This window comes from Grus americana, chromosome 1 (genome assembly GCF_028858705.1).
Source record: "Grus americana isolate bGruAme1 chromosome 1, bGruAme1.mat, whole genome shotgun sequence".
Lineage (NCBI taxonomy): Eukaryota > Metazoa > Chordata > Aves > Gruiformes > Gruidae > Grus > Grus americana.
In genome coordinates this window covers 201329505-201355586 of record NC_072852.1, presented here as the reverse complement: position 1 = coordinate 201355586, position 26082 = coordinate 201329505, and the positions used below count along the sequence as shown (strand labels likewise).

General features: G+C 37.9%; 1 protein-coding gene across 1 annotated transcript in view; it reads left to right on the top strand.

Annotated features, from left to right (window-relative positions):
• Window positions 1-26082, top strand: part of DDX10 (DEAD-box helicase 10) — a 193499-nt gene that overhangs the window by 89415 nt on the left and 78002 nt on the right. The window contains exon 14 of the mRNA XM_054808723.1: window positions 25116-25229. Within this exon, the coding sequence (XP_054664698.1) occupies window positions 25116-25229 (114 nt within the window). The remainder of the gene's footprint in view (window positions 1-25115; window positions 25230-26082) is intronic.

Below are 26082 nucleotides of genomic sequence, written 5' to 3'. Positions count from 1 at the left end.
TAAACTCTTGGTTTTTTTTAAAAAAAGTGTCATGCATGAGAAGAAACAGCAGCACTATAAGTAGTGTATGTAGAAGTAGTAAACAAGCAAATGCATGAAATGTTTTGGGGTAAACTGATCTTTAGAGAACGAAAAGGGATTTCAGCAGATGCCTGTTTGGATTAATGCTTTTTGTTTGTTTTATTCTCAGAGCTTGCTATTTGTATTCTGTGCTTTTTATTTACTGCGTCATGTAACCTCCGTTAGCTGAAATTTGCATTTCTGCCTTCATGAATATGTTATTTTTCAGAAACATTTTGGGTGGATGTAAAGCTTTATTGAAATTTCTATTTATTTAGGAAATACATCTCTGGAGGCTCCAGAAGAAACAATATCCTACAGTGTTTAAGCTTTGGTATTTCCAAAGTATTTATTGCTTTAAGAAGAATCTGTAGAGAAGGAGAATAGTAAGATATTAAGTTTGCAGTCAGAATAAAAATTGTTTTACGGATATAATTTGAAAGAAATTAAGGTATTAAAGAGCCCCCCTATCACTACCTTCATTAAATGATGCACCAGCAAAGGCAGTAATGGATTTTTAAGCATAAAGCTTGCCTCATTTAGAGGTTAACAGTTTGCATTTGAAAAAAGAGACCAGTATAAAGGCTTAACACATGTAGTTTCCTTTTTAACTGCTTATTAAAACAACTGATCAAATGCTTTCCATCAGATTTATTGCTTGCTTTCATCTTGTCTTAGCCATGTGTTTCAGTAACATAGAATGATAGTTTAGCAGAGTGATTTGGTAATGGCTGAGTAATAAGGTGGCATCTGATCTGGGCATAAAGGTTCTGCATTTGAGGCTGTGTTTTCTTCAGTACAGCATCCAGGACATAACTAATGAGGATTTGTAAACGGTAAAGGAGAAGGTTGGGATACAAAGGAGGTGCGTTGCTTCACAGCGGTGATTACTGAAGATCATCTGAGTGTAGACCCAGGGTGCTGACCTGGTGGTGCAGTAAATGCGAATTTCCTTTGCAGACTACAACTACTGACAAATAACACTGGCGAAACTGTGGGCGAGGAGCACTTACAGTAATCACAACACTGGCAAGGGGGAAGCAGCAGGATAAAAATAACCACCTTGTATTTCACTGTGCCTTCCATTACTGTAGCAATGGAGATTTTATATGTCTTATGGCCAATGGGAATTTTCTGCCTGTGGATACTTTGGGCTGAGTCCAGTAGTATCTAGTGAAGCATTTCAGCTCCAAAATGCATTGACATTGCTGGTTCCTGAATTTTGGTTTGTGGACCAACACTAATCCTTGAGGTTTATGGAATGAGGCAAGCTGAACACTAAATAGCGTTGGAGGAAGTGGAGAGGCAAGATAATAAAAAGGAGAGAGCATCTACCTTGAATCCTGTAGATCAGCAGTTCTTCTTCTACAATGTAATGTAAAAACCTTGCATTTGAAGGCAAGGGAACACTAAAAATCTATTTCCTTTACTAACTAAATCAACAAAAATATAACACATGATTTGTGTATGTTAATAAAGTACATTTTAAATAATCCATGCATAATCCCGACTAAATGCAATTTATATTTTGTTTAGCATAGATTATAAAATCTCTTAGTAAAGGCTGGCACTTCGTTGCAGTAGGCACTTAACATACTGCATAATGCTGCGGCAGAGTTACCAATTTAAGGTGAGAAAACACATGGACAGAGAAGACAGATGGGGAAACACAAGGTAATGGAGACAATTATGAGTGTTGTAATAAGCTGTGGTTCTTGTGTACCATCTGCCCAGCTACGGAGAGAAATTTTGTAATACTGTTTTTTTTTAATTGTAGTGCACTGTTTCTCATTCTGCCTTAAGCAATGCATGTGCGTAGATATATCTCTATGCCTGAGCAGTGTTGGTTGGGAAAGTATATTACGGCAGCAGAGAGTTCCTCAGCTCTCAGCTGCGTTTGACACCCAGATGTGTGGGTGCCTGGGAGCTGCTTAATGCAATTACATTTGGTAAGGGGATATTGATGAATGTTGGTCTTCAATTATAACCCAATTATATTTGTTCCAGTCCTGCAATGAAGTATTTTCTTCTATTGTTGCATAACTGTTATGATTAGATTTGACTGAGGCTTTTAAGATTTTTACCCTGACTGTTCAGCTAAGAGTAGTCATCTTTGATGCAGTGCTAAAGTACTAGGGACATAAATGAGAGCACTTGTGTCTGGTATGTGGCGTTCCCAAGTTTTGCCTGAATTGGAGTATTCACATGACTTTTTTTTTTAAAGCTATCCAGCGGTTGGCTTCCCTTGCGCAAATCATTCTTTAAGCTGTGATAAGCTAAGTCAGCTCCATTCATCTGAGTAATGGAAGTTTGATTTTTTTTTTTTTTTGGTTTTGTTTTGTTTTGTGGGTTTTTTTTGTTGCTGAGAGTCCAGGAAGGTTAAACAGTGGGACTGTTACATATCAGTGTTTCCCCAAAAAGCTCTTTCCATCAGATTTGGAAAACTGCTGACCAGTTTGATGCTAGGTTTAGGGTCAAGCTGACTGTGGTGACTAATACAATTAGTCAGATCAAAGGCAACTGGATTTATGGCAGGATGATGAAAATACATTTTAAGGAGAGAGATGGGTGGAGAAGCTACAGTTAGTTAAGTTAATGTGGTTTGGGAAGACGAGCGAGGCTTATTTTGCATGGGGAAAATGTGAAGATTGTGGGTGTTTTAATAGAAAACATTGCTTGACATAGCTGTTATCTTACCTAGTGATTTCCTTGGCTTTTTTTGGCTGTTGGAGTAGTAAGATGCACAGCTGAGAGGCTTTCACAAGGCTTAATGAAAAGAAAGTTTTATCAGATCTGTTACATTTTCAGGACTTCTGGTAATGTCCTGTCCTGGATAATCTGGTGGTTGTGGGGCAGGGCCCACATCCCTTACAGAATTTGCAACATTAGATGTATGAATATATCTTATCTCTGACAGCATATCGGAGTCATCTGCAGCCTTTATGTAGAAAGTCAGATAAGGTAAATAATAAATAGCGATATTGGTTTCTTGCAACTTAGTCTAACTTCTAAACTTTTGTATGTCAAAAGGTCATATGAGTGTTTTATGCGGGAACTTCAACTTGAAACACAATTTCTCAACAAGAATTGAATGCAAATACATTAATGAGGTATATCTGCTTATGAAGGCAAGCTTAATATGATGTGGTGAGACTTTGAAAGGTGGTTCTGGAAAGAGCAAAAATAACAAGGAATCCCAGATACTTGTGTGGAAAGACTGATGCTGGTAAGTTGTGCCATTCGAAGCACAACTGGTGTTGCAGTCCAGTGCCACACCACCTTTTTGTGGTGGGGCTGCGGTAGCGGAGGGCATGGAAAGAGTATGAAGGTTTCTAGGGAAAAAAACATTAGCAAGGAGCTGGTGCATTTTGTGGGGGTCTAAGTGAAAAATCACTAGAACACATCTTGGAGAATGGGTAGGGGTGACCATAAGGAAAATCACAAGCTTAAATTTCTCCTGGGTAGGCCTCTACAGGTTACTCCTATAGAGGAGAAGGGAGGTAATGCTTCTCCAGCAGTTGATTCAGAGCTTCTAATGTTTATCTCCTGCTCAAAACCAGCCCCCTTTGTGTGCAGAGGCAGCCAAGAGAGAACAGTTTTCCTTTGCTTCCTGGTGTGCTACTCTGCTCTTCCAGTTTGCTTTGTCCCTGCTTTGTTTCAGTCTCTCTTATCCTGCACTTCAAGTAAGAAATGTGCTAATTCTGTAACGTACAGTCCTGCTGTCTGCAGGATGCCTGCTACTTGCTCTGTAGAATATTTGGAAGAAAAAAAAAAAGAGATCTGGATAATATATCTACCCTGTACATAGCTGATGCTTGTACTGCGTTACAAATTGCTCCTATATCTTCTAAGGAAAAATGGCTGCTCTGCAGCTGGAAAGGAACATATCAAACAGTGACCGTCTGCTGGGTTATTCAGGGTGAATGGGCAAACCCACTAATGAAGCAGTTTGCTGCACAGTTGTTAAAACTCTGCTACAGAAAATCTTTAGCCAAAATGGTCGGTGAATCTTTGTCCCTTTTAAATGTGGAAGTGACATAATTGCAGTTTTTTACAGGATCGGATCTGAAATCTCATGTTAATGCTTTGGAGTAAAATGACTTGATAATAATGTGGAGGGCAGAACTTTTAACTGTCATGTAGGTACCTGCTGGTCAGTAAAGGTGCTCACCACTATCGGTCTGTGTCTTGGGTTACCTTAGTGAGAATTGCTTGTGGCTAGAGGTGCAGAGCGCCCCAAAGCTGGAAAGTAGTAATGAGGAAAATTGTTTTGTGTTAGGTATTTTAAAATTGTAAGTAGGTCGTCCCCCCCCCCCCGTTCACCTTTGAAACAAAAATACAATTCTTAGATTAATTTTGTTTCCCTCTATTTCTTATCATTCTAGAAATGCAGCAATTTTCCAGATAAGATTTTCAGAAGGTTTGAAAGGAGTCTTTTGTCTGGCTCCCTTTAAAATTAAGTTCATTTCTCAAACCACCCAAGGAGTGGAGGACCATGCTAACTGTCCAGAGTTTTGGCATCCTTATGATGATGTTGAAAATCATGTACCAGAAAACAAACTCATAGTGGCTCCTTTGAAAATCCAAGTTTTATAATTTTGCAAGTGAAGGACATAATAGCCCCAAATCTAAAAAAAATTTAAAAAAAAAAAAAATTGAGTTTGTTTGAACCACAGTCCTTGCAAATGAGCAATCCATGAAGCTGTGAACAAGTAAAACCTGATTGAGCAAATGTTCATGGAAAAGGCATTCATTTCTGCTGTGCGAAGTGTGCTCACATTTTCAATTTGAAGATTTAAAGTCAAGATTTTTCTAATGGCAAATACCTGTTGCCACTTTCAGCATTTTTTTCCCAGAGGAAGAGAAATATTTCCCTCCCTGTTTTTTTAAAATTTGGCTTAGTGGGTGATTTTTATTTTTTTTTAAATAAAAGTATGGCTTTTTCTTCACATACATTGTATTTTAAGCAGTGAGAGTGGGACTTATCAAAAGACAAATTTTATTAAACCTGTGTAAATAAGTGAGCAGATGGATTCTCAAATTAATAATCTATTTTGCATAAGCTTAAAGGTAGGTATAAAATACATTAAGAGCGAATATTTACTGGTGGACTGGCTCTGTGTAATAACATAGTTTTGATTACTGAACATTCCAGTTTTATCCTAGCTAAAATATCGATCTCTTTGCACTGATGGCCTGTAGCTGCCTCATTATTTTTCCTGTAGCTGTACTAAATACTGCAACCTACTGATGTTCTAAATAGCAGAGTAGATAACTGCCATAATTTATTATCTTATTTATCCTCTGGGAACTGCTAAATGGATAGAAAATATATTATGGTTATGTCCTTGAAAGAAGCTTGCTTGTGCAATGTAGTGTGAACTTTTTATCATGCTTCTTATCATGTCCTCATTATTGACCACCGAATTCCCTGAGCTGCTTTTTCCATTTAAAAACAAATCAGTCAAATTTCCTTACTTTATAAGGAAAAGTTCATGTTAGACAAAGCATGAGAGATAGTTGCACACTAGACTGAAATGAAAGATTACCTTTTATCCATAATGATCTCTCAAACTCTGCTCGTCTATGTTAGCCTAAACTCAGATATGCTTTTTTTGTGTTTTCCCTCAGAGCAGGTGAAAATGATAGATAAAAAGAATCTTACCCACATTTCTGTAAATGGCTACAGGAATAAAATCTCTTGCATGCATGATAAAAAGTTACTGCACGGTAAAAAGCTGTACTGTTCAAGCGTGGAAGCACTGTAAATAGTGCTTGTAAAAGCATTTCAGAATTTTTTTCCCTACTAGAGTAGAAGTAAGTCATAGTATCTTCTCCCTTTTGAGACAAATCAAAACAATATCTATGCAGCAATGCAGTGGCATAACCTCAGTTTCTGTAGATGCAGTAGGAAAAATTACTTCCTTGAGTTTTCTTCCTGTTATATATGATCTTTCATGATCTTGGAAAAAATATATGTATGAAATGCTGTAAGTGTTATCTCAAAGTAATATACTTTGTGGTTTAACATTCAGTGGCTTGTGCAGAAGGTCAAATTGGCTGTTCTCACAAACTGGTCTGTTTGCAACAGCCATATCTGATTGTGTTATCACAGTTACAGAACTTAGGAAAATACTTACTTTGTAGAAGAGAGATTTAAATTGCTCTTTATTTCAAGTGGTTCCATCTTGGGTTACTCTTTTGAATAGAAAAAGATCACTAGCAATGCAGAGAACATGGATGTCTTCCCACTCAGCAGTGGTTCTTATGTAGGATCTTTTTAGGAAAGACTTTTTCTGCTGAAAAGTTTTAAGGGAATGTTTTTGTTTAGAATAAGATGTGTCAATGTGAATGCACATGTTTAAAATCCATTTTCAACACTGGCAGTTGATCTACCATTGCTCCTGATTTTCTTGCTTTTCCTAACTCTTTCTCTGCTGTTCAGACTCTCTCCAGCTGCCTTTACATTCTGGAGTCATGCACTTTCCAGGTAAGTGGTATTTGGGATTCTTCCAGCTGTGATCAATGAGTACCTCCTGGCACACTTGCAATTGAAATGGGAAACATTTCTCACCATCCTCGAAATCTTGACTTTCAGATTATTCTTAACTGAACAAATGTCACCTGCCATACGTGACCCATACATTCTCTGAAACTGCTTCAGAAACTATGATTTTTTGTAAGAGATGAGTATTTCACTTATCTCTTATGCTACCTGTCTAGATTTTTTGTTTTAATGGAGACCTCTAGTAAAACTTTTTTTTTTTGGTGATTATGGATTCCTAGGCCTAAATCTATTTTTTTTTTCCTTCATTTTCTCTCATCTGTTGAAATAACTTTTTCAAACTCCTGATTTCTCACTACACCAGTTTGCTTGAATTACAGTGTGTAAAGTTGCTCCAGCTGAGCTAGGTGGTCTTTTCCATCTCACTGAGTGAGAATGAGCATGGGGTGGACCTGGGGGGGCCATGACTGGATTGTGGTGGCCCAGTTGTGCTAACACAAGCTGCTGCCTCCCCACTGTATTACCAGCTCCAGCCTGGTGGCTCCAGCTTACTTCTGGACTTAAGGCAATGTCGCAATTTGTGTGTGTGCCCAGGACCTTAGCTGAGGCTCAAATGAAATAATTCTTTGGTGGTAGAGAAGTGCAGTAAAGTCCAACCAAGAGACATCTGTCAAGAGAGGATTTCTTAATTTAGGGAAATATCTCAGGAGACCACATTCTTTGAATTACAAGGATGGGAGTTAGGCCTGAAAATGGACAGCTTGTAGCTTTTTCGGCAGTGCTCAGAAAAATGCTTCAGGAATGAGTATGTGTTATTTAGTTTGTATTGCTAAAATTGGTATGGTCCAGCTATGGACCTATGTACCCGATGTGTCCTGCGACAGGATTCCCAACAATTCACTGCACTTCCAGTGGGAAGACTGGAGACATCTCTTTGGATGGCAGAAGTATCTTCCATCGCCAAATGTAGAACACTTTCTTGCAAACAGTCTGGCACTTAGAGCTCAAATGGTAATGCCACTCCTGTTTCCTTGCTTGTGGCTTCATGTGGGCTGGCTGCAGTGTTGGCCTTGGCGTGACAATGGGAGAGAGATGAGGAGGACTGATCAGTGCCCAATGTCTCCCCTTTGGTGGATTCAGAGCATTCTTTGGTACGTCAGTCATGCATTTCCATCCACTCTGGTTTGTGAAACTTCATTGTTAAGGATTTTCAGTAAGCACGAGAGACATCCAGGTCTGAGCTGCATAGTTTGGCGAATAGCTAAGAAGAAACACATTTGTTCATGTGTTATCCCTGTAGACTTAATTTTCTGTCTATGCAGAATGCAAAATCCACATTTATTCAAAAGTAGTACAATTAAATCTACAGGGAGGAGAAAAGTGTGTAATGTTATATAAAAACAAAGTTAATTGATGATGATGAAATAACTATAACAAGTAGATTATGTTCATTCCTTCATGTCTGTAAAGTCCAGTGCATTCCTCTAGAAATAATTACTAGTCTGATTTCAGTTTGATTTTCTTCCAAGGATCTTTGAAATATGAGTATTATGGCTCAGATAGGATAACCAGAACATAAGTTTTCCCAGAGACAGTTGTAGAGTTGTAAATGCAGCTCAGGAGGAAAGATTTGTTTGAGTGTTAGAATGCAATTAATTACCTGCCATAAATTTTAAGATAATTAGTATTGTGAATGACAGGTGTTTGTTGCACTTTCAAAACAACTGTCATAAATGAGTATAGAAGTTCTTATAAGCTCAGAAGAATGCTATTGTCCCAGATATACTCTTAGTATTAAATATAATAAGGCATAGATTTTAAAAAAAAATCTGCTCTGCTAAAAGGTTTTACTCTTTGTAGTTGTTGGTATTTTAAATGAATATGCAAAAATAGTGTGAGTTCAATAGTATGAAAGGTGTATTGCCTGCTGTACTTACTGAACACTTGAATTCCTTTTTTGTGTAGAAGGTCATAGTAATAGGTGGAAATTATACTTGATTTTTTACACTTAGATGGTGTTTTGTATGCTTTTAAAAACTATAGTGCCTGAAGTCATGGAGCCAGATTATAGTCTAAGGATTTGTTTCCCACCTCCAATTGTTTAAAGATAAGGTGGGAAAGCATTACTTCTGCTTTGTGGCTTTTTAAGGTACAGGAAGTTGATAGTCGAATCAAAAGATAGTTGATTCAGAACTAGCTTGATGTAAAAAAGCTCATGTATGTGCATAATTTCATGGCATGGTCAGTGGAATAATTCTGTAAAAATATGTAGAACAAACCTTAATGCAGACTTAAGAAAAAGAAATAGTCTGGTTTTTATAGGTCAGTGGAAGTCATCATCTTCCCTATGTGACATCTGTGTGACATGCAGGATAGAGTCCTTCTTAGTATAAAAGTGGAACTGGTTCAAGGGGAGGGGGGGGGGAAGTGGTGCTTTTTAGTTCAGTACTGACATGCAGTGTTACTTCTAATTCAGGTTGCTCTTTTTTATTCAGTGCTTTAAAAGTTCAGTGCTTTTTAGAAATATTAACCCCTAATGTTTCTGGAAGCAGAACTTTGGTTAAGTAATCAACTTGTGAAGTTATTGATAGTTAAATCAGTCATGTTTGGTCCTAAGATTTATAAATTCTGTAGACACACTGGATCTACATCTGACACCTGACAGGGCAGAATTGAAATGCCCTTTTCCTGATTCTGTAGTATCCATCAAAGTTTCCCTTTGACCTTCTTTCTGAGTAATTTGGCCAGGTACAGAATATGTTCATGTTAGCAGATGTCTTTTAAGAAGGCAACTTATGGAATGCTGAGTATTCAGACTTTGAAGTGAGGTACTTCAGAGTTAAAATTTGTGGAACATGCTTTACCAGTTTTTAATTTCTATATTTTATTTAGTTTTATTGTGTTCAAAATGAAAGCTTGAATATTTGTAACAGTTTCTTCACTTACATTCTTAATGCTGCCAATATCAAACTGTCATTTTGTGCTACAGTGGTATGTGAGGAATATAAGATACTGCACAAAGTAATAGCCATACTGAATTCTAAAAGCAAATTAATTAGTGTCTTACTGTAAAATTAGTGATTTCTTTCAATCATTCATAGAAATATTTCCTAAAAGCCTGAAATGTAGGAATTTATTATAAGATAAGGAACATAAACGCACTCCTGTGAAAAACAGAAGCATAATGTCTAATCCTTGTAGATTAAATTTTGTTCTCTAATGTATGTCTTGGTATTTCTCTTGTGACTATTTATCAGAAGTACACTTTCTTTCAAAACTTATTTGGGAACTATGGAGTGTCGTATATGCCTTAAGGGAATACTAAAGATATGATTTCATTTTGAAGCCATTTAAAAAAAAAGATGATAGCAGAGCTACTGTATGAAGTAGAAATATTAGAATTAAACCATGGTGGAACATTCTTTTTTTGTTCACTTTGACTTTGGCGACAGCTAAAAAGACTGATCATTTTCAAAGACTTTAAATTTTAGCATACTTGCATTTACTAAAGTGACCGAAGATTTGTCATAGGTTCAAATATGGATTAAACATGTTTTTTTCATTTCTTAATTAATATTCTGTTGCAGCATTTGTTGTTGTTGTTAACTACAAATTGAGTCCTGATCCTTTCAGAGTCTAATGTTCTGATTAGGTTGAGCCCAGTCCCTGGGGTTATCGCAGAGAGACGTATCAAACATATCTGGTTCTTTTTCTTAAAATTGTTTCAGCTGTTTTTACAAAAGGGTAGGATGATTTGCCTTTATTATTCCTATTTGCAAGAGCTGGTTTTGAGGTTATTCTCTATCCCGGTTTATTTTCCGACACATGTTTTCATGGTGAGTTTATCCTCATTTATTCGTATTTAAAGGTTGTTCTTAAGCTTAAATAGTTTTTTCTCCCTCTCCTGTGTTTTTCCCAGATGTGTTTACAAGAAAGCGGTCATATGCTCTCTGATGCTTCATTGAGCTCTTTATTTCCTCTCAAAAGATGGGCTCTTCATCCTGGTAACTCTTCTCTGCACATGCTGCATCTGAATTCATCTTGAATCGGTCTGAGAAGCAAGAGGTGTGCAGTGTACCATGCGAGTTCACACCACTGCCTGCTGTAGTCGCATTAATCCTTGTCGGCTTTTACTGGCTTTTACTGGCTTGCCCAAGAAGTCTTAGGGTGTGTATTTGTCTCTTGCGTGGCTGTGTGAACAGTGGGGCTCACAGTCATCCTGTGATGGAAAGTGCCCAGTTCCTTTTCTTGTCCTTTCTTCAGTTTGGGCTCTCACGTTAAATTTTGAATTCTGAATAGCCCTTGCACTTTGTGCTATTGAATTTCATCTCATTTCAATGTGTCTCGTTTTCAAGGCTATCTCGTTCTTTTGAGTAACCTGTTGCTCATTCTCTTGAGCTGGCAACAGCCCCCAGCTTTGTGCTCCCAGCAGCACAGATCATTGTACTCACCATTTGTAACTATTCTAGTCCTTGACTTTTTTTTTTTTTACTTCACCTAATACTTTTTACTGTGGTACTATGTTAAATGTTCCACTGAAATTTAAATGAATTATTCATGTTATACTGGCTTTGTCTAAAGAGTTAAGAAAACATTTTTATTGCAAAGATGCCTTTGGCATTCCTGTGCTATAATATATTTCTTATTCAAATTTCCATTCCATTTTTGTAATCCATCATTCCTCTAAAACTTGCTTTTCTGCTTTGCATCCTGTTGAAATCAGACTGAGGGCCTGTAACAGTCTGAAGTAACCTGGATCATATTTCCTTTCTCTTCACCATTTTGTATAAGTATTGGTATTTCCAATTCTACATCACCTGTCACTTCCAGTAAGAAAGATTTATTAAGAAAAAAAATAATCTTCTACCAGTTTTGTGATTTCGTGTGCTAATATTTTCAGAATTCCATGATGGGGATTATCTGATCATTTAATGCCTGAATTGGGAAAAAATAAAATAATAATGAAAAAAAATTTTTTTTAATTTGTTCACTACCAAGTGAGTAGATAGTTTTCATGTTCTGGTTCCTGGAAGCTAAGTTACCTTTTTGCCTGCCTAGTACCTTAGTAGCCTTACTGAGAGCTGAGTTAACATTGAGGTCATGGCAAGTGTATGTTCAGTATCTACCTCACTCATACAGCTTAGCAGTCTCAATTTTTTGTTTGTTTTAATTTTAGTTGTATTGCTGAGGAATTCCTTATTGCTTTCTTCACAAAGCATTGGCTTGTGACCCTCTCTTTATACCTTCATCTTCTCACAGTCAGTATGTGTTCTTGCCTGGTGATAGGAGTTCCACCTTTTCTTCTGTCTACTCCTGTGCTCCATTCTGAGGTGTTTATTCTTCTATTTCGATCTGGACCAGAATTTCTAGTCCTCAATAGATGAAGGTCTAAATCCTGCCTGAATGTTTCACCATGAGGACCTCTGTGCAGAATTAATGCAATTTTTACACCTAATTGTCTTGTTTTTTAAGGGAAAGAAAGAAAATGAAAATCAACTGAGCAGGCTTCTTGAAATCTGCACATTTTTCCAGTTGTGTGAAGTGATAAACCTTTGCTGCTGCTTCAGAAGCAACAGAGAAAATCTTAGTGCACTTCAGCATATCAGCTTACTACACTTCAGTCACTGTATTCTGGCAACTGAAAGTATTTTTAAATGAGTGTTTTGGTTTTTTCATCAGTCTATCATTTTCATCAGTTTGTAAACCCGAAAATTTCCAGCAAAGCACCACAGAGTTCTAGAGAAGTGAGAAGGACTGAGAAAACAGTAATATTTATTTATTTCAAATGAAACAACATCACTTTCATGAGTGCTTTCTTCTAGCAACATCCCTTTACGTGTAGGACATTCAAGGCTGAGTTGTATGAAAACTATTTGAAGGTGTATAAGCTCTGAGGAGAGGGGTGTTTGGGACTGTGGCCATACAGTATGTCCTTTGCTTGTAAATTTGTTCTCAGCCCTCCCGTTTGTTCTTAACAGGTTCATAACTCTCTCTCATAATTAAGCACTGAGAGTTATTGCTGAAACAATTGAAAACTTTTAATTGCTTCTGCTGGATACCGAGATGTGTATGATCTTTAAATAATCTTTTAAAAAACAGGTTGAAAATATTATGTCAACTTCTAGATAAACTTGACCTCTTGCTAAAAGTTGTCCCCTGCAAAGAAAGGAGGTATGGAGGCTTTTAGCTCAAAGGCAAAATGTTTCAAAAGATATGGGAAGGCAGATTTAAACTGCAGACAATTTTGGAGCCCTGAGACAAGTAGTTGCTACTGCTCTGAGATTTAGTACCTGTTTATGTAGATGACTATGCTTACAGTTAGCAAACTCTTTCACACAACTTTAAGTGGGCATCCTTTTTGGAAGGGATTTTGCCCAGAACATTTCTGTAGTGGAACAGAAGCAAAAACCTAGCAGACTGATTCAGTCCTGTTGGCTGTGCTGGTTCAAATGGATGTTGGATCCTCCAGTATTTTTTCTCATTGTGATTTACTTGACTTGGAGAGCAGCGCTGCTCTATGTGCTTTGTGTTCTTGTGGTGACAGTTGCACCAGGCACATGCGCGTGCTTTTCTTACATAGAAATCCAGAGAGTAGATGCGCTTTTCCTCACGTTTATCAATGCTTGACGTTGCCATTGTGTACCTTAAGATCTCAGAGTAAGTTTTGCTACTTTTCCTTACCCGCGTTCTCAAATGTTTTTAAGGTGCATTTCCATCTTGCAGCATGGCTGAGATGCTGGCTGGCTGTTACTGACAGGGCTGTGTGTCCCTGCTTCGCCAGCTCTGCTCCCTTCCACCGGCCTGCAGGACTGCTTGTCTCACCCTGGGAGTGAAAATAGCAGAGTACGATTTGCAGCTGTCTTGGTGTTAGCTTTCTGCCAATTTGAAATCTGTGAAGTAGCTTTTCTTAGGGTTGGGAAAGGACCTTTGCTAGCAAAGGGCAGCAATGAGTGTTTGAAGGACCGGCGCACAGGAACTACAAGACCTCTTCTGGCAGCATTTTTATTTAGTCTGTATTGAATACATGGAGAAAGGAGTCAAAATACTCAACCTTTCTTAAAGGGGAAAAATAATAGGCATGACATACTGGGTTTTTATGGTTGTTATTATTGTGGCATCTCCAGCAGCCTTTAGTTGTGAAGAAATTCTCTCTTTCCAGACTAACCTTGATTGACATTTGGTTGGAAGAAACTGGCTCTGTTCTTCGTGGGTCTCTTGCCAGCAATGAGCAACTCACTCAATTGACCCCCCCCCCTTTTTTTTTTTTTTTCCTTCCCCCTCCTCTTCTATGTGTGTTTTCCTCATGTTTGCTGTGCTGCTGCCTTCACCCCAGCTGGGTCTGCCACACCGAGCTCTTGGTTTGGTGTATGGGACTGTGGAGGAAGCCCTGATGGGGTTCCCATATGGGTTGTGTGCTCCCTATTTGGGAGCTAAATTCAAACAAGCCTCATCTGGAAGATAAACCCTCACAGACTGCCAACTAGTAATACCTCTTCTTTCTCTTTTGAGTGCCGTGCTGAGGTGGAGGCCAGGTGAATGCTTGTACTCGTGTCAGCCCTTGTGCATTGAGAGAAATGCGTTTAGAGGGATCTAGAGGGGAAGGAGTATATGCCATCTGTGTCAATCTACAGATGAAATAAAACTCTTTCAAACGTAATGATGGTTTTCACACTAATCTACTGCTGAATAACTTACACTGTTCAAATGGACAAAAAGCAGTTTTGGATATTTTTTTCAAAAAAATATGCAGTCTTTGCTATTTGTGGTCATAGCCTGTGTAGGATATTGTTGTGGTGTGGTAATTAAATGGGCATAGTTTTTGGTTTTAGCATGTGCAAAAGGAAGAAGAGAGAGAGCTGAGATAAATATATGTTTATCTTTTCAAACTAACTTTTTTTTGTTACTTTCTGATGGCAGATCAGGAGAATGTAGTGAGCAAAATTTTTTAAGAAGCTTCAGCCTTGGCTGCCGCTGTGTTCCTGGGGCCATGTGTGGTGGCTTTTGAGGGAGACAGGGAATGTCACCCTGCTCACAAATGGTAAAAGATATTCAACCTTAAAGAAAACCAGCATGAAATTGTAGTATTCTCATCTCACCTTTTGACCTAAGATTCCTCTGTAGAGTATTTTTAAGCCACAATTTTAATGATGTTATGGCATGTATTTAAGCTTTGGCTGCCTTAATGATTATAGAGAAAAGTCTTTTTTTATAGAATAACTGTGTCTTAGCTACTAGAAAATAACAGTCGCATTAAAAAAAAGGATCTTTATTCCTTAACAAAATAGCCACAAATTTTCAGTTCATTAAAGTCAGCTCAGCATTGTCTTCTTGCTGTACCATTCAGTGATTACATTTCTCTGAATATTTCAATTTAATTGTCTTGCACTAAGATATTAAGTGCAGCCTGGGAGAGAAGGAGCAGTCCTGGTTCTTCTGGAGACTGAAAAATTACAAGTTCCAGAACGCAGCACGTTCTCAGCACACCTGAAGGGCTTAAGGGTTCTTTTCATCCAAAACAAGGCAGCCCTCCCCTCCCTTTTCTACTTGTCTCCCCGCACTCCCATTTTGAGTGTGGGCCTTGTTTCATGTCGAATATTGGTGGGGGATGAATAGGCAAGATCTTCCACCTGCTGGAAAGTGAGGAAAGATCTCATCGTTGTCATTGTTGGAGATCTGTAATACAACAAATTGTGCAAAGCAGGTGCAGGTTTTCCTAGCTCCTCAACTCCACGTTAACCTGTTACAGGGTTTGGGTTGGGGGTGGTTTGGTTGGTTGATTTTTTTTTTTCTTTTTTTAAATGACAGACAAAAGATGGCTACATTTGAAGTAATTTGCAATTTGGTTCAATATCAAAGACATGTTCATGCTCTTATTTGCTGTCTTTTGCTGGAAATAGGATCTTCATCATGGCCTTTTCTTGCTCACAAAAATGGAAGCTCTGGAATAGAGAGGATGAATACCAGTTAACAAAATAATGTATTCTGCTTGTTAATTGATGTTGCATGAGGAATGCTCGTTCATTTACTAAGATGTAATCCTCAGCTTAAGATAACTGCAAGCAGTTCATCTACTTCTCTTGGCTGTAGAAGTGCTGGAGAATTTGATGGTTACTGTGCATTTCTGTAGGATTTTACCAGAGGAGGATTGTGTTGTAATGATGCATTACCTTGTAATGACAGGGAGGCATGGAATAAAAACATTTTATGTCTAGATCTGGCACTGCAGTTACGAGTGGTATTAATCATTATTGCATACTACTCAGTCTGAAACAGTCTTTGAGTTCTTAAGACAGCTTAGCTTGTAAGTGTTTCTTTGAAATACGTTGTTCTACCAACCTTAACCCCAAGAATAAATGAAAGCTATGTTAAGATGTTTGGGTTTGAATTACAGTCTTCTGGAATATCTTTATCTTCATTTAGTCAGGCATACTCAATTATAACTTAATTTACTTTTTGCCTAGAAAAATGTAAAGTAGTTCACTACTCTCTGTTATACCTTTCTTTTAAATAAACTGCAGGAGAGGTCATGGTCTTGTGGCGCTAGAGGCGTAATACTTTAGAAAGGGATGTCATTGCTGCTTATGCTCACAGGTAATGGAGATTTTCAGGCTAATGTAGTAGCTGTACTGAAAATTTCTGTGGTCTGGTGCATTAAATGGAGATATCTTTCAGAGTGACGTATTATCTAATTACTGTAACTCACAAATTTCTTAAATAGTGGTTTTGTCCCTATTGGATCTTATAATGATATACTTAGTTACTACTTTTTGCCTTATTTCTTATATAATAGTCTTACATTTAAAGATTTGGAAAATGAGGTGCAGTGACTTTGCAGATCAGTGCCAAAAACTGTTGGTGTACGTAGATACTAGAGTTGTGTGTATAATTACATAATTTTTAGTACTCAAATCAAATGTTTGTTTTGTGGGCTGGGGGAGCTTGGCTCTTCACTAAAGCACTCTTTAAAATCTTCCTGTTGTGTGGACGAGTCTGAGATACATATTAAAAAGAAAGAAAATAAAGAAAAAAAAAGCTGAGAGAGAAAGATAGGGAGGAAAAATGCATGAAAAATCGATTGTGCGATGCTGCTAATTCGTGGCTCCTTCTGGTACCGTGGGCTTTTATATCAGGGTAAAACATTAACTTTTTTTTTTTCCCCCCCCCCAATATAGAAAATAGAAGCAATGAAAATTTTCTCAGGGATGGAAGGATACAGATACACTTTGTTAATTTATTTTCAGGATTTGGTTTAAATTTATACATGATAAATGCTGCTGTGAGGGTACAGGAATTATATTTCAGAAGACCTTTCAGGAGTAGGAATGGTACCCAGGCATTTCTAAATTACCTGTAAAGAAACAAGAGGAAATAGTTAAAGCAGAAGTAAACCTCTTAACATGAATGGGGAGTAGATTTGTGTGTGGAATAAACAATTCCTTTCTCTCATCTAAATTCATAGTTGGAGGTGCAAAGCTACTGATGGAACCCCCAATGTCATGCAAAGAAAGATTGTTTTGAAAATCATAGAATCATAGAATGGTTTGGGTTGGAAGGGACCTCAAAGATCATCTAGTTCCAACCCCCTTGCTGTGGGCAGGGACATCCTCCACTAGACCAGGTTTCCCAAAGCCTCAAACTGCTGGTGCCTTTGACATTGTTTAGATAGTTACGATTTTTAAGTTGTAAATCACAGAATAAGTTCAGTAATTTAATGTAAATTTTGCTATATCAACATCTTTTTTTTTTAATCCTTGCTTTTTTTACTGACTTGCTAGGAGGAGAAAGTTCAACCTCTATCTCTGTTTAGCCTTTGCCGGAACTCCAAATTTTAAGTCTTGATAGCAGCTGCTAAAATGAACAGTTGGGTATCACATGGAATATGCATTCATTAATAGAAAAAGTTTAATAATTCAATAGAAAATTATTTTAATTGTTTTCAGTGTCTTAGAAGTATTCTAGAGAAATACAGCTATGTGGTGTCAGAAACAGGAGTAAGATTTGTCACTGAAGAACCATTTAATAAAGGTTTCTGTTCTTAAGCTTGGTTCTTGTCTGTGGTTGGAGAGAAGTACTGGGCATGGAGACATTTACTGCCACCTCTTTCTCCTTTTTTCTGCTATCATAGTCTATGTACAAGTAAAAACGATCTCCTAAATAAATGCTTTTTTCTAAATACAAGGAATTGTAGCAAATACCTGTGTAAACATAGAACCAAGCTCATCATGTGAATATACTGCAGAAAATTCTAGTTGTTTTAGCAAGTTGTAAGTTGGTAGTTTTTTTAATCCTCACTCTTGCATTTTGTGTTAAATACTGAGAATTTAATCTTATGTTTAGTTCTTTTCAACTTTCATGACTTAATTTAATTTGTTTTATAGAAAATAATACTATGTTGTTGACTAAGACATCCTCTCTAACCAAACTCTTGCACCCAAACACAAAACTCTAATGAAATTCAGATTCCGATGTAATCTTCTGTCCTAACGGTAATCAAAACCCAATGCAAGCATCATCTAAGCATGTGGTTGCCATAGTACAGTTCTGTCTTTGCTATGGTTTCTTGGATCTGTTGCTGTTTATTTGATCTGAATGGCAATTTAAATGGGAATGATAGTGTGGTGAACTGCTGATCTTTTGGTCTGTCATAATGTGCTTAGCAATATTGAATAGTGTTTATTAGAAGCTTTTCTTATTTCCTCTATTTTTTTTTTCTCCTGTTGCTGTGATTTTTGAAAGGATTTGTATCTGTGCTATTCTGTATGCCAAGAGTGCTGGTTTTCTTTTGAATACCAACCTGGATTTATCCTTATCTTCACAACTGTTACTGTAAAAGCCATGTTCAGTTCTCCGTGTAGGTTGTTCTACCCTAGAAAATAGTCTCTTTCAAAATCAACATTCTTTCAATAGGCTTGGAAAGTAAATTATGAATAGATGTAACAAGTAATTTAGGTGTCCAGCTGTTCAAATGGTAATATTGCGTAAGGAATTACCAACCAATAACTTCGACTTTAGTGTCTTGGTTGAAATTTTGCATGATACTAGTTTAAAAACCCGAAATAACATAAACACCCACACCCTGAAGAAAGAAATGCCCCAAAACATCAACAACCCCATCAATCCACCCTTTTAATTTAAGCCATTACTGGAAAAATTCAAGATCATGTTGATCTTGATCTTGATACTTGACTGATGTGCTCTAAAAGTTTGTAAAGAAGCAAATAGGACAACATGTAAGGAGTGCTGGTTCGGTCTTTTGAGTCCCAACCTGCCTATTTCCATATCTTCACAACTGTCATGATAAAAACTGAGCTCAGTGACATATATAGCTGCTCTGCAAGTTGGTTGGATAGTGTCTGTGAATTTAGGCTTCCTAGTTTTTAACATCTAATTAAAAAAGGAAAAACTTGGAACACATCACCAAAGCAAAATTAACCTCACTTGTATTACATTAAAAAACCACAACATAAGTTAACAAAAGAAGCTTGTTTTCTTAGGAAGCGTTGGGGGAGTTGTGTTGTGGAAATGGAGGGATGGTTTGAAGAACTTTACATTACTGCTGCTCAGTGGCTTCGGCTTGTTCTGGTGTTGACGACAGTGCAGAGAGGCCTGTGGCTCGTGAGCAGTCAGCAGAAATCAGGAAGAACTAGAATAGCTGTCATTGTGGAGAAGTGGGTTGGAAATTAAAATAGAGACCACTTAGCTACCAGAGATCATGAAGGAAAGCAGCACCCATAAATCTCCTTGTGGTCATGCTGCATCCTAGGATTTCTCCTTCTCTGGTCCTTTGTAGTCAATGGGAAGACAGATGGGTGGTTGAGACAAATTGTATTACTCAGAGGAAGTTTTTTGGTGTTTAGAGTTTTGTAGGTGCTTGAAGTAATATGGACTGGTCTGCAAAGTCTGGTTATTTGGCCCTTTTGATGTTTTCCTTCTTATGTTTTATAATTATGTGTAAGGTGTGAAGTTTGTATCTCACTGCTGCTTCTGTGGTTAGATGTTTGTCAGGAGAAGTGAAAATTTCTCTCTCCTCTAACTGTGTGTCTGTTGTAGATAATCAAAGCCTCGTAGTCTGAGTTTGGGAAGTTTATGGGGTTGAGAGGTAATGCTTTATGGTTAGGCTGTTTTAGAGCAGTGGTTGAGGATACTCAGTCTCGTAGCTTCGTGGTGCCTGCTACATGAAAACCATGTTGGTACACTCCCCACTACACAAAGAGGAAGATGGCCCTTCTCTTTGTCTAAGGTTTGGTGGCTTCAATCCGGCAAGCCTGTGTGTTATTCTGTGGGGAATGGCTTCTGAGTCAGAACTCAGTAGCTTGACAGGGGGATTGACAGGCTTGGTAATAATACAAATTTGATAATACTTGCTCCTGTTGTGGGCAGTTTCTTGAAGAAATACAAAACAAGTGTGTGAAATTGAGTCCAACATTGATTTTTTTTTTTGTTTGTTTGTTTTGTTTCTCAGAGGCGGTTGCTGTTGAATTCTGGGTAAAGTAATCTAATAATGTTGGGAGAGACTCAAAAATATTTCCAGGTACAGCACCATGTTTCCTAGGAATTTTAAGGTATAAGCAGGGGGAAGAAAAAAAATCTCACAAAACCCCTACAAAAGCAGTAATGCTTGTTATAGCTAATGTGACTGGAAAATTGATTATAACTTTTTTTCTACAGATATTTTACCCTGCCACAATAATACAGTCCTGTCTTTAGACAGCTTCTGTGGTGAATATACTGTGCTTGCTTTCACAGGCTTGTTGAGTTGAAATTAAAAAGGAAATTGTAGTTAGGAACAAAGAAACTTAACATTTGATGATTTGTAACATTCCAAAGGTCAAAGCAAATGTGTTTGTCTTGGTTATAGAAAGAGACTGTAAGTGCTTTGGTCCTGAGTTACTGAGGATTACATACTTAGTCTATTAAATATTCTATTAATAAGAAAAACTATTCCATATTAGAATAGCAAAATTTACTGGCATTTGTGTTTCTGATGCCTTATCTTTTCAGAAAAAAAAAATAAAATTAAAAAATAGTAAATCTTATGTCTTAAACTTGTCAGTATCTTCATTTAGAAAACCTTTGTCATAGATTCAGCTAAGAATATCAGATCTTTTAAGCCAGAAAACAAAAGCCTGCTCCTTCTTGACAAAAATAGAAAAGAACTTGCATATTAGCTCTATTGTTTCTGATTATATATCAAAATGTTTCTGTGCTTCTAAGAGCTTGTTTTTATTCTAACTCATTAAATAATCCAGCAAGCCATCTGGCATGTGCAAAAGGAAGAAGAAATTTAGACTTTTGGTTAGTAACAATAGAAAATCCCCCAACCCTGCAGCTGAGCCTGCGTTTTATGATTTTTTTATAAAATCATGTGACTCTTAACTTCTAATGTTAACTGTTATATACAATTTTAAAGAGGTTGATTATCCCTCTGATATTGTTTGATCAGTTTAACTATTGCCACATCTTCATAGAAGAAAAGGTGAGACTTGAGGGCTTGTTTTATTGGGCATTGGGCAAAATGTAGGCGCTGGTGAGCAGCAGGTAACCTCTTCTCATGGATAGGGAAGTGCGCGTGAGAAGCACCAGCTGGTGCTTTCACTGGCGTTAAACCAGATCCCTAACAGGAACAGAAAAACCTCTGCCCAGGTCACGCGTGCCTGCTTTGGATCGATGACTTATTTGATGGTATAATTCACCTTTAGAAATGGATTTACTGAGGTAGATATTGATTGAGCAGGTTTGATATGCAGTGTTTTCTGAGTGAGCCAGTCAGTGTGGGGAGCTGCTGTGCCCTCTCAGCTCACTTTAAAATGCCCAGGCCCATGGCTTGCTCTGACATTAGGGGCAAGGTCTGGTCGTCAGCAGAAACCCTCCATTCACTCATGTCTGCTGATGTGACAGTGTTTCTGCCTGCAAAGCCTGTGACCCCAGATTGCAGTGGTGTACTGACCAGTTAGAGAGGAGTCATTGCTCCTGCCATGGTTGTATTCTTTGCAACACTTGAGGTTAACAGATGGAGGACATCTTTTGGCAGCCTCCAGCAGCTGGTGTCGTCTGCTGGCATGGTGAACTCTATGTGAAGAAAGATGAAGCCATGGAGAATGTGGGTTAAATGCCAACCTGCTGCTTGTAAATTGTCAGGTATCTTCTAGTACAAAAGATGAAAATGGGAAATGAGTAAGCAGAACGGCTTCAAAACACAGGGAACCGAGGGTTGGCACTGCACATTAGGAAAGCCTGAGGTCTGCTATCCGTTGGTGTTATGCTTTTTACGATGGATAAATCAGACTCCCACGTGATGGGAAATTGATTTTTCAGTGTAGCCATTCAAATTTGGGGTTAAAGCAAAGGCAGATGGTGGCATTAGAAATTTGGTTGAAGGCAATATGCGTTTGGGTGAGGGGGTCCCAGGGGTGCTGTGGATGGGGGAGGAGGCCATGAGCTGAGATGGATGTAACCAACCCATCCTGCGTCAAGACTGCAGCCAGTTGGAGGAACTCCTGGCTCAGATATGTTAAAGACAGAGCGGCAGCCACTGGGGCAGGAGATATGGGGAGACACTCTTGATATGTGGGGAGCAGATGCTCTGAAAGATGCTGCTGGAGACATATGGAGAGAGAGAGGTGACAGAAGAGAGAGTCTTTAGGACTATATAGGGAGTCCAGAACAATGTGAGAGAGGTCCCCAGGAGAGGACTGAAGCAGCATTTATGGGACCCCATGGTAGCCCCAGGACTACATACATCCCATGGCTGACCTGCCTGACTCTTCTCCTGCACCACATAGCCTCCCCCTTGGGACAGGGAGGCCATGCCAGGAACCACTGCACTAACCCACCCAACTTCCCTCCTGGGCTGCACCACTTCTACTAACAGTGAAGTCAAGTTGTTTGTAAAGTCGTGCCTATATCTGTGATGAAAATGTTTTGATATCTGAGCCCATTTGGCCTTAAACTGTATCAGTCAGGAGACGATGTCTGAAGCTGATGGAGCCTTGGTAGCTATTGCCTTTGAAGGGTGTTCAGTTTTGTAAAGCAATGAAAGTGTCCTAATAAAAAACACAATTTAATTATCTGTGTGGTGTGTAGAGTTTTATACCAATGCTCTTTCCTCTATGTTTTTTAAAATTCTGATCTCTTACCTTTCCTTAATGTAGCATATTGTAAATCTGCTGAATTCACATGCTGATCTTACACTATGCCTTTTAGGTGTATCGTGAGAGAATTTGCCTTCCTATTTGTTTCCCCCTCCTCTAGTTCCTCCTCTTTGTTTGGAAATTTTGTCCTATCCCATTTTTTTCCATGCTACTTTGCAGCATCAAAATACTTTTACTTCTCGAAATCACACAGAGCAGGGAGGGGCAACAAGGTACAACTGGAAATATTGCCTATGTATGCATGCAAACAGAGCCCACTGGATATTTGTGCTCTTTAGCCTGGAAAACCTTTTTTAAACCAAGAAATGTAAACAGCTGAGATTCATATTTAAATATAATTTTACAAAATATTGATGTACCAATTTGAAATGTTCAGTCGCCTTTAATTTTTACATTAGCATATTATGTTGGTACCAATAATGCTGGCAGTGCTGAAACGGAAGATTTTATTAAAAAAAAGAGGAAAAGAGTAACAAAACGAGAAGATGAAAGAAAATGTTGTGTTAGTGAGAAGTATTATCCTACCGCCTTGAAGTACATCTTTCTTTAAATTCTTCCTCTGGACAGTTTCTGTTGTTATACTAAGTAGTCCGTATTTTGAGGTTAAGGGTTTTATGCTTATGCAGACTCTCAAAGAATTTGTGTTTGTAGGATAAGCAAGAGGAGTGAGGGAATAGCGCAGCTTTCTGAGCTGTTAAAGGTGTGCCTAAGTAGTAGTAGCTGCACAGTGCAACAAAAATTGTATGACAATACTGAGGACGTAAGTGCTGCTACAGTTACTATTTTCTATAATAGATATGGTCATTACTTGATAACACAGCACAGTGGCTGTCACAAACCATTTTTCCTATTAGGAAGACTGTAATTTTTCTCTTTTATAGTTCATATTTCAGTGAATTAGTGTGCTGACCATGATGACAGTGACTTTCTGAGTTAGGGTTTTTTTTTGCTTTCTTTTATAGTGGTTTTGGTATAGAAGATGAAACTGATTAAAATGACCAAAATAAAAAGGAAAAGTGAGAATAAAGTTCAGTTATTCCTTTTTCTCTCTGGTTGCTTTGACTACTTTCTGTTATTTATCAGAAGTTTAAACAGTTTAGTGACTGTTTTTCAGGCACTTTTTCCTGAGCAACGCATCTTGGCACTCTTTACAGGGTGATGAATGAGTCGTGGATCTTCTCTTGAGGAGTCTCCACGTATTCCTGTAGAATATCTTTTGCTATAAAATACTTCCTACAATGGCAATTATTGCTTAAAATGTCCTCTGGGTGTATTGTGTCTGGACATATGGCTTTTGTTCTTGAACGGAGAGTTCTCAGAAGAAGAACTGGAGGTTGGGAATCTCCACGTTCTTTGGTTCCATGATGTTACCACCAGATGGGTGGCTCTGTGAAACCTGTGTGGACCATCTGTAGATGTGACAATTTATTTTCCACTGCATTTTACAGAAGTAATTAAAATGGTCCTCCTAGAGTTGCAAACTACCTCTAAAATGTAAAAATACTCTGGATAAATCTTCAGTCTCTGTCAAAAAATAGAAGTGACCTCTTCACCTCTTCTACAGCAAGATTATGCACACAAAAAATAAATGTAACTTCAGTATCAGTGTTTTTTATACAGCGATACTATTTTGCTGGTAATATTTGCTTTTTCTGGTCAGTGTTGCTTTCTCAATGGTAGTCAGGAAAGAACAGCCTCAGCCTGTTGGAAGCAGTCTTAATGTCTGGATTTCACAATCTCTGCTGACTCATTTATTAGTTTCCCTGGTGTCTTCACCACTTTGTTTCACTACAGCTTTTTTCCTATAATGCTAATAACTTTTGCGATTCTAAATGTTATTTAATGCTAAGTTGGGTAAACATCTCCTACCACTGCTGTTCTACACCCAGATGGGACTGCAAGGGACAAGAGTTACGAAATAGGAAAGTTCTTGCATGGCCACTTGTGCCGTTCATTGACACAGAAATAAGTCAAACTGGTGCGCTGTGGTGCCTGGGGACAACGTGATGACAAGTGGGATCTGATTAGTTGTAGCTGATGGCTTCAGTCAGTTATACTGGATTTCTTCTCTGGTAAGGCTTGCTAAACAGCATCAGCTGGTGAATCTAGTGTCCTTGTCCCAAAAAGGCTAGTGAGATTTGAATGAGTCAGGTGTCCTGCTGCTGACAGAATTTAAGTTATGCTGAATTGTTGTCAGAGTAAATGAGTTCCTCGTGCTATGACCTGCTTAAAACACTTTTATGAAAAGGTCTGTTAGCTAATTTTTACTGGAAATTACTCTTACTTGTGTTTTAGGAATTACATTTTAATACATCTAATTGCTTTTAAGAAAGTTTGAAGCATATACTCTGTGACTAGGGAAAAAACAACCATAAGAAATCTCATTTTCTTTTATACAGAATGCATCAAAATCAAAGATGAAGAAAAAAGCAACTAAAACCCAAGAAGCCAAGAAAATCTTGAAGAAGAAATTTAAAGTCAACACAAAAATAGTTTTTACTGAAGATGGAGAGGTAAGGTCACTTCAAAATAACTGCCTTTCGGTGGGAACTGAATTTGTAGTTTCTATAAAGACAAAAATACTTATATTTTATATCTGTATGAAAAGATAAGCTTTTCAAAAGTGTGTGGTTTTCATAATTGGATTAAATTTTGCAAAACTGTTCAGCTTCCATTTAGAATTCAATTCCACTGGAGAAAGAGGAACGCTGAGCACTGACCTCTTTTCACCTTTATATGCGTAAGGTACTTGTATGAGATCTGTTAGTGGATATACAGAACTGTACCTCTTTTCTACCTATTATCTTCAATTTCAGATGGAATCAAGACCCTATTTTTTCCTTACAGAAATGTAAAACAATTTTCCTGTAGGTATTTGTCAAAGCTCCCCCAAGTCTGGAGTTGTTGTACTGGAATTAACTGGTTTTCTTTCCAGCATTCACTATTTCTGGATTAAAAGTTTTCTTAGGAAGTACCAAATTTTCACCTACTGGTGCTGATGTAGCAGTGCATTGAAATTTGCCAGTAGTTTAATTGGATCTTTTAATAGCCCCTGGAAAAATGTATTGATTTTATACCGAAAGGAACTATTGTGGATGCTAGTCACTCTAGGGTTTCATTGTGGCAATAACCTCACTAGCAAGTCTCCACGCTCCATAAAGTTTTCTAACATTTGATTTCACAGCTTCAGATGCGGTGTACGTTGTTTTTCCATTTCCAGCATTAAGAAAACAGTAGCTTTTTTTTTTTTACTCTAGATTAATTTCAGTAAGGCATAAACTGAGAGGTGACCTTTACAAGTATATAATTTGCTTTTGTGACCAAATAAAATAAAGCATTGTATATTGCAGGTGAAGGGAGTATAGC